Source organism: Drosophila guanche, unplaced genomic scaffold (assembly GCF_900245975.1).
Source record: "Drosophila guanche unplaced genomic scaffold, DGUA_6, whole genome shotgun sequence".
Classification (NCBI taxonomy): domain Eukaryota; kingdom Metazoa; phylum Arthropoda; class Insecta; order Diptera; family Drosophilidae; genus Drosophila; species Drosophila guanche.
The window spans coordinates 1,134,921-1,149,519 of NW_022995758.1; the positions used below are offsets into that span (position 1 = coordinate 1,134,921).

The 14,599-nt window shown below is 46.8% G+C and overlaps 1 protein-coding gene across 9 annotated transcripts in view; it reads right to left on the bottom strand.

Annotated features, from left to right (window-relative positions):
- The window catches only part of LOC117590548, a 57,406-nt gene that overhangs the window by 11,341 nt on the left and 31,466 nt on the right, over positions 1-14,599 (bottom strand). For 2 of the 9 annotated variants that reach the window (XM_034283286.1, XM_034283287.1), the window contains 4 exons: positions 5,525-5,769; positions 5,367-5,462; positions 3,564-4,522; positions 1,162-1,434 (listed from right to left, as the gene is read on the bottom strand). In XM_034283286.1, the coding sequence (XP_034139177.1) occupies positions 1,162-1,434; positions 3,564-4,522; positions 5,367-5,462; positions 5,525-5,769 (1,573 nt within the window). Of the gene's footprint in view, positions 1-1,161; positions 1,435-3,563; positions 4,551-5,366; positions 5,463-5,524; positions 5,770-11,407; positions 11,578-14,599 lie in introns of those variants that run through there. The other 7 variants (XM_034283277.1, XM_034283281.1, XM_034283280.1 and 4 more) reach the window with 5 other exon arrangements.

Sequence of the window (14,599 nt, forward strand, 5' to 3'; positions counted from 1 at the left end):
ACCCCCCCCCCCCCCCCCCCCCCCCCCCCCCCAAACATTTAGCAGTCCCCTCCTAGAGCACATACATTCTCCCCTTCCAGCAGGCGCTCCACCCACCGCTTGACGCAGTGGATAAAGTTGTTGAGGAACTTTTTTTTCACGACCCCCACGATCCCCGCGCCCTTAAGCCGTAGTTCCGTATAAACAGCTACGCCCTTCTATCAACACCCTTTCCCCTGCCCTCTGTGGCATTACAATCCAGCATACCTTGCCACAGCGCACCAGCACCAGCAGCAGCACCCGCCTCAGCACCCACACCTGGCCACGTCCCGCCCCTTGGTGGTATTGTCTTGTGGCGCGGTAAAAGTTTTTTAATAGTTTTACTAGTTAAATGTAATGGTGGTCCAGGTCCAGAGGTCGCGGCAAATCAAAATTCTCCCTGCCCCCCACACCCTTGTCTCTGTTTAAGTACAGCTTAAAGTTCGAGAGCCACTGCACTTGTGGTCAATGTCCACAAAACTGGAGAGCAAATAACAAACAAAAGAAGAGGAGAGGAGTGGAGAAAACCAGCAAACGAACCGGAAGTGTTGCCCCAACACACACACAAATATAAGAACAAAAGAGCGTTTGTTCTGTTGCCGTTAACCAGTGAAAAGGGCAAGGTGTGGGCCGAGTGGACCCGTGGGTGCGAGTAGTTGGCGGGGGAGGGAAAGGCTACGCGGCTACATGTGATGCATGTCAATGAGGCAGGGCAGCAAACGGAGCCCACGGAACCACAAAGCACAATCGAAAAGACTGACCTGGCAGCCCAACCGCGTTGAGAGTAACAACATTGTGGAGGTACAGTAGATCACAGTGGATCACGAAACATCATCAGCAGATCACCTGAAATCCCCCTTAACACATCGACTGCATAAAGAGCGCTTCCAGAGACACTTCAAATTTCGACAATCGAAATATCAAACTAGTTCTACTTAAATGCACCAAAGCAAAGAAGAATGTAATTTATATGTACACAAATAGAACAGTTATATAGGAAACCCCTTTAAGCTGCTTCCCCATGGATACCGACAGTTTTGCATTCATTGGTGGAGTTTCTTAGCATTTGAACATTTTCATAGCCTATCCCGCAGGCGCCGCTAAAAAATACTTAACATTTTGAGATTGAAAGCCTCCACTCACCTGGTATTTCTTGATGCTGTCCAGCTGCTCCAGAGTGGGCTCCACAATCTGGGCGATCTGCTGCTGCTGCTGTTGGTGGTGCAGCTGCTGCTGATGGAGGTGCAACTGCTGCAGATGGTGCTGCTGACTGTGGCTGCCACTGCTGCCGTTGCCATTTCCCGCTGCCCGGCGATCCGGCAGTTGGGGGGCGGGCGAACAGTTGACCAGCCGCCCATCCTTCTCCACCCGTAGATGATCCCGGGGCGGTGGCACGGGCTTGGCATTGCCATTGAGCTGTAGGGATAACGCGATTTTCCACATCAGTTTTATTTGATTACTGTTCATTCACATGTACACATGTGCGTGTATTTACGAGTATGTGTGTGCTTCAGTTTGTCTGTGTGTGTGTGTGTATGTGTGTGTTTGTGCGTGTGTTGTTTTATGCTTCTGTGTGTGACCGATGATTTTCAGAATTAATTTTTTAATGGATTTTGTGTGTTCTATGTTGGGTGCAATTCCCCATCCCCCCTGCAAGATGGATGACAGACTAGCGAGAAATGAGAAACAAAAAGCCCTCCCCGGATTATAGGATTTCTCCTCGGGAGGCCTTGGATAATTGGATGCATCTGGATGCTTCTACAAAGTCAATCTGAGTGCTTGGGAATTTCATTCATCGAATAGCCAGAAGCACATGCCAAATGTACAAAATAGACTGTCCAAAAACAAAATGTATGTCATCTGCATGACTGTAAGCTAAATACGAATATATTCGGAGTCAGTAAACGCTTCAATTTCGTAAGTTAATCTATTTTCATCTAATTCTAACTAAGTATCTGACTCGGATATGCCAAATTTCCGAAAGGGAATATCCACTTTAAAGAACATCATCGAATAATGCGAATAACTCTGCTACACGAGGCATTTAAATTGAGAAGTAAATGAGGAAAGCTTCAAAGCCGGTGCGGCCTTGAACATTTCGCAGCTTAATCCTTTTGCAAATCAAGTGAGTGAGTGCCAAGGGAACCATCGCTAGTCTCTTACCGGATATCTCTAAGATATCCCTCTGCTGTACGTTGTGTGGATGTTCTTTGACCATTCTCGAGCCACTTTTGGGGGGGGCATATCGCATATAGCTGCCATAAGAACGAACCATGGCTGGGTAGAAGTATCGAGAGAGCATCTAAGCTTCCTCCCACACTGCTCTTAAAGTTTTGTGGGTGTCATTTGCTCCGAGCGCTTGAAACTTGGAGCTTAGAGTGACTCGAAGGAATACACTCGGGAAATAAATGCAATTACTCTCTTGATTCCTTTCATTCAGTGCATTGTCTCACTGCCTGTCTGTCCGTCTGTCTGTCTGTTTGTCAGCTGTGCTGTTCTGCCAAAGCCATGAATAAAGGAAAAGATTTTAAAAAGAGGGAGAAGGACAGCAAAAGCAACATACCAGAGATACAGATACTGCAGGAATGAAAGGAAAAGCGTTATTCTCTCCCTCTCTTTCTTTTGGTCTCTGTTTCGCTTTTGTTCTGCAGCCATTGGAAAATTAATCGAGAGCAATTTCATATAAATGGCATTTATTTTTCATCGCCTGAAAGAGCTCAGAGAGTGCTCAGGGTACAGCGAGAGCTCCAGAGAGAGGGAGAGAGCTGCAAATGATGAAATAAGCAGCGGGAACAGGCGGCACAGCGGGAGCTCTGAGCCCCCAACCACCCCTCACTGAGCGTGAAAGGGCGGCTGAAGACGGGGGCTGGGATGATGGTGGGGGTTGGGCTTTGGTGTTTGTCGTGGTCCTCTTCTGGTTATGTTTGGATTAGGCCACTGCTAACGAGGCCAGTGCTGCGGCTCTAATGCCACGAATTAGGCCAACCGATTGCGAAAGGGGTTGGATGGGTGGTCTGTGCCACATGCCACATTCCGCCTCGGGGTCAACTGTGGCACAATGTCCGACCTGCTTTAGGTTGCTGCGAGGTTGGGGTGGGGGTGGGTCAACGCTAATTAGTCAGAAAAAAAGGCTTACGACTTTTCTATCCACTCCTACAAAACGCAAGCTTCGATGTATGGTCGATAGATTTAATCGATTAGTAATCGATGTTCGATACACCGACAGTTGTTATCGAAAAGATTCAGAGTCCCTGGCTCCCAGAGGATATGCCTCCCACTTCCAGGACACAGATGCGATTGTGGGACAATCAACAGGGACATGGACACACAATCCGCTTACACACTTACATATTTAGGTATATCAAGAGAAACTACGAGATAGAGAAACTTGTAGATAAAACTAGGCACAGGGAAACTGTGGACACAGATACAGAGATGCAGAGATACAGATAGATGTAGAGGTAGAGATAAAGATGGAAATACAAAGAGACAGAGCGGGGGAGCGAGAGAGATTCAATTCAAAGTACAAATACAATGTGGTATACCTCATCGGACACCCGCTTCGCATCGCCGGCTATGCCTATGCCACTGCTGCCGCCAGCAACAGTTGCCGTTGCCGTGGCAGTGGCAGTGCCAGCTGCAGCCCCCACAGTGGCAACGGTGGCAACGGTGGCAACAGTGGCAACGGTGGCAACAGTGGCAGGTGGCAGCGAGGAGAGCGTGGTCTGGACCGTGGATGCGCTGCCATTGGAGAGCAGCGATCCGCGCGAGGAGAGATGCGCCGGCGGCGGATATCGCGGCGCTGTCTTCACGATCTCGATGAAGCTGTCGGGCACATCGACGGGCAGCTCCCTGTGCTTGGCCATCGGTGGCAGGCTGGGCAGCAGTGCCACCACTGGCTCATAGCCGGGTGGGGCAAGGCTTAGGTCATCGGGCACGGTCGAGCTGCTGCCGTTGCTGTTGCTGATGCTGATGCTGGTGGGGTTAGTCAGCGAGGAGGAGGCGGCACTGGCAATGTGGCTGCTGTTGCTGTTGCTGGTGTGCATGGAGCTGTTGCTGCTGTTCAGCGAATTGCTGTTGCTTGTGTGGCACGTATTGCTACTCGCCAATGTCTGATCATCCACTGGCGGCTGCCCATTGCTGGGCGTGGCAGTGGTTCCACTTCCACTTCCACTTCCGCTGCTGTTGCCGTTGCTCGTCGCTTGCTGCTGCTGCTGCTGTTGCTGTTGCTGGTGCAAGTGGCGGTAGGCAATGCTGCCGAAGGAGTCCAGGGTATGCTTGCTCAGGACCTCGTCGAAGGTGCCTGTCGACGTGGGTGAGCCAGAGTCCTGGCTGCGATAGAGGCCGCCATCCACCACACAGAGGTAATCATCTGCCATGTTGTTGCTGCCACTGTTGCTATTGCTGTTGCTATTGCTCGCTGCCTGTTGTTGCAACTTATTGTTGCATGGCGTTTGCTGTTCAGCCACTTGTGTGGTTGTGTTTGTTGTTGCTGCTGCTGCTGCTGCTGCTGCTGCTGTCGCCACTGTTGTCTGTGGTTGTTGTTGTTCCAATTGTAGACAATTTTCATAGTTTTCAATTTGTTCCAATTTATTTTGTTGTTTTTGATTGAACAGATTTTGTGTGGCAACATCATCATCGATGGTTGCAACAATTGTTGTTGTTGTTTTAGTTGTTGTTGTTGTGTGTTGATGATGGTGTTCATGTTTTTGTTGTTGTTGTTGTTGTTGTTCATGTTCATGTGAAGAATGATATGCAACAATTAACAATTTGTTAGCATGATCATCATTATGGAATGTCGATATGGTGGAGGTGGTTGAGGTTGTAGTGTTGGTGTTGGTGTTGGTGTTGGTGTTGGTGTTGGTGTTCTTGGTGTTGGTGTTGGTTTTCTTGATGGTGGTTTTATGTTTCTGTGTGCGTGTGTGTGTGTGTGTGTGTGTGCATATGTGTGTGTATGGTTTTTAGTGGTGCAGGTTTTGGTTTTTTGAAAAGAAAATGAATGAAATGCATGACATGTGAGTATGAATGTGGTTGAGTGTGGAATGAAGCGAGTGGTTGTTGTTGTTGTTGTTGTTGTTGTTGTTTTTGGTAGTTATTTCGGTTTAGGTTTTTAAGTTATTTAGTTCTTAGGTTTCTATATTTTTTATGCACTGGTTTTGGGTGGGTTGGGTCTGGATCTACTACGGGGTCTGTGGGGGGTTCTACCTTCCATTATTTTGGTTACTCTCAAACATTAGCTTAGTGGTGTTAAGTGGTGCTGTTGTTAGTGTTGGTGTTTGGTGGGTTTTTAGGTGTGTGTTATTACTTGGTTTTTTGGGTTTTTCTTGTTGTTTTTTGCTGTTGTTTGCTTACCTGCGGTGGACGGGGTGGCGGATATCTGGGTGGCGTCTTGTTGCGCGCTATGAACGTGTCCGGACAATCGACGGCCATCTCACGATGTGGTCCTACAATAAGAGATAAATATTATAGCTAAAAATATATAAAATAAATAGCTGTGTTTACTAACCGTTATCTTGATTCACGGACAGCATGGTCAGCATTTCCTGGTCAATCTCTCTGAGGTCACTCGAATGCGTGCGATAGTGGTGCTGCTGCTGCTGCTGCTGCTGTGGATGCTGCGGATGCTGTGGATGCTGCGGGTGCTGCTGTTGCAAGTGATGATGCTGTCCACTTATATAATCATCCGGGAGGCATGGCTTCAGGTCATCACCGTCCAGGACAACAATGCTTGAGCCGGAGCGCCGGCGATTCCTGTTCATGGGAATTGATGGAAATGAGCAAAGGGAATTGCATTAGTGAAGGAAATGGGGGGGGGGGGGGGGAAAGAAATTGAAAAAGAGCGCTATAAAAGTCTCGGCAAAAGTTACGATTTTTGCATCTCGATTCATCGGATGGCTCCGAGGCAATCCCATGGGAGATCTCCATCTCGCCATTTCAGAGGCTCTCAAACAGGCACAGTTTGAGCTGCACTGTGTGGCTGCTTACAAAAGATAAAAGGCTGACAGCCTGGCACAGGCGAGGAGGTACAGCTATTCCACGGGGCGGTGGACGTCCTTTATTATTTCAAAAAGTTTTCAATTATGAGCAAAGAGGATCTGACTCCACCAAACTTTTCATGAAACTTTTGAAGCTTGTCCTTCTTTTTTTTGTTAACTCTTTCAGCCCTAGACGCTTTTCCCCTTGCAACGTTGCTGACAGCTTTTCATTTTCGAGGAAAGGCAATTTGCGCCTTAATATGTTCGACTTTTGGATTATGGGGCGCTGAAAACCTGGGGGCTAATTGACAAAGTGGATTTGATGGTGTGGCCTGCGCGTTGCAGCACGACAAAAGCAATTCCAGCAGCTGGGTCTTGAATATCCTGACAAGTGCAGCAAAAGCCCCGCACATTGAGCTGATTCCACGACCACGCACTGCCTCCCGGTGAACGTCATTCACAGCACCAGCTCCAGCTCCAGCTTCATCAACGCCGCCGACAGTCTCTGTCCAGCAAAAGGACTGTCCTGTTCCAGTTCCACCCCCCGCCCTAAGTGTGCCATTTTGTTGAATTCTATTTATAGAATCCCAGCCCCCACGTTGCCGTTCAATCGAACTGGAGGAATGCATTAAACACCGATTTCTGGCGGAATGCAGGCGGAACGATATGGCCAGAGGCATGCGACTTGCGGCATCCAGGGTGACAATTAAATTTGCTTAACAGCAGGGAGACAGAAAGACAGAGAGAGCGAGAGAGGGAGAGTAAGCGAAGGGAATATAAATGTGAGTGCGATTGTGAGTGGGAATCATAAACGAATTAAAATGCCGTTGGCTCTGACATCGAGTACAGAGCCTGCCTACCCGACCCTACCCTAAGGTTGAAAATAACAAAAACAGCAACAGAAAGATGCCAAAGATGTGGAGGAAAAATATGAAGAGATACAATCGATTATCGGTCGGTCAATCGATTTTATTTCGATACATCCAACATGCTGTCCATCCCCTGAATTGGCATTTGTAGCTGGAAGGTGTGTTCCAACATTCATTTAGCAATCAAATGAATCCGTTAGTTGATCATTAGAATTAATGTACAGAGGGGACGGAATGGAACGGAACGGTTGATGCTGGCTTATTGCAGTGGACATTTCAATTATGTAGTTTCATAGCCGGCAGCTGGCTGACAATCACCTCAGCAAACATAAACGCAAACACAAACGCAAATCTCACAGCCGGACAGACGGGCAGCAGCAGTAGCAGCAGCAGGCAATTATCATGATTGATGTCCAGCTAATGGACAAATACGTGGTTGGCTGTACGGGGTATCTGTGCCATAGCAGTCAGTCTCCCTCTCTCTCTCTCTCTCTCTCTATCTCGTCCTCTCTAGACAGAGACCCACTAATCCCGTTGGCCCGTTCCGACGGTATCCCGGGGATCATCAATAACCCATTGGGATGGTCAGAGAGCAGAGAGCACGGCATTGGAGCACACGGGAAAAGCACAACAATTGCTAAGGCTGTCAGTCGTCAAGTGGGCAATGCCCACATTCTACTCAACCCCACCCGACACGACACGACACGACCCGAAACGCTTCCACATCGATGATGGCTCTGGCATTAGGCAGACAACAACAGTCCAGGGAGGACGGAGGGATGGCCAGGGATGCTACACTGAAGCAAACAAAAAGAAGCCACTTTCTGGATCTCTAGCTTCAAGTAAGTGCCCCAAAATTCGACTGGCAGCCAGAATGAATCGTTATAACTGCTGTACAAATGTCCCATAAGCAAACGGATAGCAGTAAATGGAATCAGTGGAATCACTTTCATCTGCAAATGTGGGAATGGGCCCCAGAGAGCTTCCACTTTGCTTCTAGCCATGAATCCATCTTGAAGTTCGATTCCCGTGTGGATATCTTGAGTTTGCTTGGTGCTTTCAGTGGATTTTTTCGTGCAGTGCATGACAGAGGGGGAAAGTAGGTGGTGAGGTGATGGCAGAGGGACGGATGGATGGACGGAAAGATATAAATAATAGATAAATGCAGGACACACGGGTATACGGGGAAGCCATTAAATGTATTTTGCATTTCCAGTATCTGTATCTGTGTGCGTGCTTCTCTCTTTTTGTGTATCTGTATGCGTGTGTATCTGTGTGTGATTGCATATTTCTCTTGTCATATCAGCAAATGACCAGAACAGCGACACACATTCTGCATTGTTGGCATTGCTGCCCCGTGGTGCCATGACAGCCACATGCGACAAGTTAATTGTTTCTGGCCATCGACCGGAGAGTGGAGAGTGCAGAGAAGAGTTGCGGAGGCAGGGACTGGGACAGAGACACTGATAAGCCATCCCGCTTTCACCCACACACACAACGCACACTCCCTTGGCGGTGGCCCCTTCATTCCAATGATGATCAACGATATTTTTTGTATTTTTTTGTTTGTTATAGCTGAGTTCATGCTTGAGAGCTTGCAACTGCAACAAGTGTCTGCCGCACTTGCACCTGATAGCAGTCCGCTGTGGAGGGTGTGCACCGGAAGAGGCTTATTTGCTGCTCTCTGTCCCTGCCACAGGCGGAAGTTGTTCTCATTGTGGCAACGAGTATTGGTGGTGGCATGAGCATGAGTCACACTCGCTCTGGAATCTCTGGGACCCCATTCTGCCACGCTGCCACTCTGCACACTGCCACTCCCCACATCCCGATGAAGCATCAGCAGCAGCAGGTAGACCAGAATTTGTGGGTGTGACGCAGAGAAAACAAAACAAAACAAAACTCGATTTCAAGCTAATTGTGGAGTGACTGCGGTGCCACAATGGCGATGAGAATCCAGCAATGCAACTTCAAAATGGAATTTTAATTGGAAAAACTGAGTTATTCCTCCCTTTCAAGAGCAGCAGGTAGACTGTGGAATGCCTGCTCCCAACCTGAACCCAAAGGAAGCAACTAAAGAAAACCAAAATTAACTTTAAAGCTGATTATGGATGGCGGCAGGGATAAACCATCCATGAAAAGTGACAGCAAATCAGAGACAATCCAAAGAAAGACACGCAGAGAGAGAGCGACTCGTCTTTGATTTGATTTGCAATTGAATTATTCACGAAAGTCGCCATGGTGTGGGGGGGAAATACCAGCAGTCTCACGCCCTATGAGCATCCTTCTTGTTGCAAACCGAAAGCCAAGCCAAAGTAATGTGCCTCTTTTGCCACATCCCCACAGTGTCCCCACAGTTCCCCCTGCTCATCGTCATCACCCACCTGCCCCGCTTTGGGGTATTTTTACAATTTGCAATTTGCATCTTCGATTGCCGCTCAATTACACTTGCACTCGAATCTCAGAACTCAGAACTGAGAACTTCTCTCGTCTCTCGGTAGATTCTCTCTCAAGTGGTTCGCTCTCCAATTCCAAATGGCAGGAGAATGAATTCGAGGAGCATCTGTGTGCGTGTATCCATCGGGTAAAGTTTTCACTGCGAAACTCAAGCTGCAGCTCAAGTGAGCCTGTGGGTGGTGGAGAGAAGAGGAGAGGAGGCGTTCTGCCTGAAGCTGGAGGTGGAGGTGGAGCCAGCGGCTGGGAGCATTTCTTAAGAATTAATTAAAAGCTAAACACAAAGGGAGAACCGAACAGAGCAGAAAATGGGGAGGCGGGATCTGCACCATCATCGTGAATGCACTCACAACAGTAACCAGGCAACACACCCATCTACCCATCCACCCATCCATCCATCCATCCATCCACCCAGTCATTCATTCATCATACGAATCGCACCTGGGAAATTCATTACAACTGTGACTTTTGCCTCGTTACGATTGTTAACACTCATCTGACCCACACAGCGGCCTCTGTTTCCTTGCATTCTATTCAAATGATTCCTTTTCCACATTGGGATCACTTTCAGAACGGCAGGGAAATGGAGTCGTTAATTCTGAACATCAATATCACAGAGCAAGTACATGTAACATCCAAAATATATACGATTTCAGGGGTATCCCGAATGTTGTAACAGAGGGAACGATAATGTGGGGGGGCGTACCAATTAAACTACAGTTGAATTCATTTTTCCCATTTTGAGAATGAAATGAAACTTAATTGATTGCCGGTTTGCCGTTTGCCGGTTGCCTGCTCTCTCGATTGTTCTATTGATTGTTTTGCAAGTAGAGTGGAAAAATGCTTATATTACATTGCTAAAGTTGAAAGTTTTGTGCACTTCCATTGTACACAATGCCTTGCTTGGTGTTTTGTTTTTTCTCGCTGCAATTGAAAGTGTAAACACAAGTGTCCTTGTCACCATCTGGCGTGGCACTACCAGTTACCAGTGCAATATTATTATTAAAGGCTGTGCATCGAGCATGGATAGAGTGACAGTGGCAGCAAGCAAATATCTTTATAACTATCAATCGCCTATGCAATATTTCTTGGCACCCACAAACCCCATTCTATTGTTAGTACTGGCGGCCCCGCTCGATCCCATGTACTCCGTTCTTTTGGTCCATTTGGTTTCCTGCTTTCACATTCGACTTTACTGCAAAACTGCTTGAATTATTGTTGTGGTGGGTGGGTGGTTGGTGAGGAGGAGTCGAGGCGTAGAGGCAGTTTGCAATTGTGCAGATTTCATAGCTGTGGTCTCTGGTCAGCACTATCTTTCATTCAATTCCAATCCACATCCTCACTCTGCTTTTCCTTTAACCACAAAGTAATGCCAAGACTTTTCCCTTGGCGCCTTTTCTTCAGTCTCGTTGTGCCTCGGCGGGGAGTGGAAATGGAAATGCCAGGTGGTGGTAGTGGTATCTGAGGGTTCTCCGCCTCACCTGTTACCAGGTGAGAAACTCTGACCACTGGCGAAATGTGAGTTGCTGTGGCAAGTAGACGAGTGTTTCTTCCACTCCCTTGCTCGCTCCTGCTCTCTCTCTCTCTCTCGGTTATGGCATTTTCGCCAATAAATGTGCACGAAAGCGATTATGTAATTATGGGGATCGTATCGCATTGTAAGTATCATATATAGTAGATTATAGGAAATCGTTATTTTCGTGCAGATACTTTTCGAGTGAATTATGTATGACTGCACTTCGGGCTAGGGCTGGGACTGGAGTTGGTGCTGGGGCTGGGGCTGGGGCTACGCCTGAGACCACGAATTGTGTCATGTTTTGCATACGAAATACGATTATTTTATGTGTAGTGTTTTGTGGTGGGTTGGGTCAGGGGGATGTGAGAGCTCCCCTAAGCGTACAAATTCGATAGATATGTTAGGTTTGGTCTATGCACTTCCTGCAGATATTATTATTATTGAATTATTAAAGTCGTGGCATTGATATGATGAAAGATCATCCATTGCTCAGGATCCACAAAAGGATTCGCTCTCTCTACTCTCTTCTCGATGTACCACCAATGGAATGTGACTTTCCAGCACTGTCCAACACTCACCATTGCTTTAGGATGCGCATTTCCGTAATCCTTTGCTGCTCCTCTGGCTCTATTTGTATTCTATTTTTATCTCTCTCTCTCTCTCGCTCTCTCGCTGTGACACTCTTTCACTCTTTATATTTTTATAATCTTTTCAAGCTGCTCTTTGGGCTTCTCCTTTTGGGTTCACACATTTCAGCCTTCAGACACACGCACGCGAATGCACAAAAGCAAAACAATAAAAAAATTTAATAAATTAATTAAGCAACAAAAACCAACAACAGTAACGCCTGCGCCATGGCAACTGCAAAGCGAATTCGATCTCTCTCTCTCTCTCTCTCTCTTTCTCTCGGACTTTGGGCATTTTATGATTTAAAACAAAACAAAAAACACTTTCGAATGGAAATTTGTGTGGCACAGTAGCCACAGCAACAGCAAAGCAACCATGCCACAAATGCAGCAATGCACAGTAACAAAATGTAATTCTCGTAATTGTTTTTTCCAGCATTTTCCCAAACATTTTGATGTCGCAGTTTTCTGTTTTCCTTACAGAACAAACTTATGTTATTAAATGCATGTCCAATGGACTTAGAAAACTTTATTAGTTATTCATTTAAGCACTTAAGTAAAGCAAATGGACGTTGATTAATGGGAACTAGTTATCACATAAGAAAACAGCACAAAGTAGTCTTGAAAATCACATATTAAAAGATTATTCTTTGTATAATTTCACCAGTTCAATGGAATTGTATGCTTTCAAGGATGTACTTTTAATGTTTGTACTTGAATTGATTCTGAGAAAGGTGATCATCGAGGGTTAGAAATGTTAGTGTATCGTAATTGGATGGATTTGTGTGAAAGTCCCAGACGATACTCAGACATCTAATGCTGCCCACTTTTGTTCAGTGTAGCCATTACAGTTGCTGCCCGTTGCATGTCCACACGGATACACATTATCACACACACATACACACACACACACGAGCGCACTTGCTTTCTTTCACTTTTGCAGAAGAAGTACATCTGCATTCGATCTGGCAACGCTGAGAGCAGCGAGCCGCTTCTTGTTTGTTTTTGTTTGCGCCCTATCTATCGCTGCCGCTTCCTCTTCTTCAAACGTAATTCTTCCTCTTTCTCTCTTTTAATTGCAGTTTAATGAGTTCTAACTGTTGTTGTTGTTGTTGTTACTGCTGCTGTTGCAATCAAAGAGAGATGCAGAAAGAGAGAGAGGGAGAGAGAGAGGGGGGTCGTATCGATCGTACCGCTCTCTAACGGCAAATTGCAGTTGCATGTTCAATATTCCACTATTTGTCGCCACATTACTGTTATTTCTGTTGTTATTTTCTGTTGCTGTTGATGTAATTGTGGTTGCACTTTGGTATGGTAGCACGCGTTTTTACCCTCCACACACGAACAAAGTCTCAGCCAAGACTGAACACAAAAATAAAAAAAACACTGAAAGCCGAGCTGGAAAATAAAAACAGCAAAAACCCCGCCGCCACTCCGCTGCTTCTGTTGTTGTCGTCGTCGTTCAGGCCAAAAGAGAGCGGGCACAGAGAGCAAACAAGAGTGGGATAGGGATAGGTGATAGTGAGTGCATGGATGACCAGAGGGAGCGCAAGCGAGAGCGAGCAGCAGAGCATGACGTGTGTGTGTGTGTGTGTGTTCTGGTGTGTTTGGAGAGCGCTTTGGGTCTTCGCCCTCTTTCTCTCTCTCTCTCTCTCTTTGTTACCTGTCGTCCGGCAAAGCAGCGCAAGTGCAGCGCGCTTAATCACCTCAAGGATATACATGCGTACATATGTACATACATGCACATGTGAGAGCTGAGCAAATTGCGAATATTCCATCTCAATTGTGTGTGTCGGCCAACGGCCGAAGGATGGTTGAGGAGGCAGCAAAGGAAAGGGAATGTAGGAATAGGAATAGGAATAGCAATGCCAAAAGCAACAACTGCCAGGCAAAAAAGAAAAAGAGAAGAAGACAAATAATTTGTCGAAATAGAGAAGAACTCTAGCGGGAGTATGAACCACGACTTTGGAATACTCTTAGGATCTACATATTTATGGACAATTGCCCAGATATTTGCACGGTACACAGATTTGTGGGAAAAATCCGCAAATATACAAGGTGAAAAGCAATTCTCCGGAAAGAATTTTGTGCCCTAAACAGCAAATGGTGTGAAGAATCCTCTAGTCATTACTTCGCTCTGACTCTGTAACTGATGAATTTTCTCTAGTTTTCAGTGTCGTTTCACCTTCTTGCCCGGAAAGGGTATCCCAAGACCAGGTTGCAGTGCAACATGAAGCTGCAGCAGAAGTAGCAGAACTAAGGTAAAGGCAATTGAGCGAGCAGCAGGTACAAATATACATACATGCATATGTACACACATGCATACAAGCGAGTACACGCATCCCCATACAAAAATACAAACATACAAACACAGATGTACAGGTATCTGGTTAAGCCTATTGTGGCATACAAAAAGAACAAAAGGCAGGGCCCCTGCCTCGAGGTGTGTATTCGTGACGTGACTCAACAGCCAGCGATGTATGTACATACTTATGTATATGTATGCCCCTGTCCCTGGCCCTGTCCCAGCTTCAGCTCCAGTCCAAAGGCAGCAGAAGAGAAGCTGCGACTGAGACAGCTACTCGGGGGCTGCTTGCATGACGCGCGCAGCTCCATTCCAGGGTGCATTTACAGATATGAGAATGCTCTCTCGATACGATCGTAAGAGCGAAAAGAAGCAGTGCCGCACCTCATTCAAACACACATCTTGGTCGCAGAGGAACAAACAAGAAGAGAGAGAGACAGAGAGTAAGGAAGAAAGATCGTTTCGTGGGAGTGAAGCAGGTAGCATTCCTAGGTCTGGATTACAGGTCATCGGAGATCATAGCCAAAGCAACAGGTATCGCACAGCTCCTCTCGGCTCCTGTTGCTCCCCTGACTTTTCATGGGCCTCCCTTTTTGAATACCGTTGTTCTTTTGCAGCCCTATGCCCTTGTCTTTTGTTCTTTACCTTTTTACTTCATATTCCTCTTTGCACAGAGGATCCGTCCCCATACCTGTGGCAAAAGGCAGAGCAAAGAGCACAGGCGGACGACACGTAAAATAGAGAACGGAGAGTGCGAGAGAAGCAAAAGCAAAACAAAGCCCACACAAAGGTAAGCTCTCATTGTGTACGAGAGAGAGAGCGAGAAAGAGCGAGAGAGA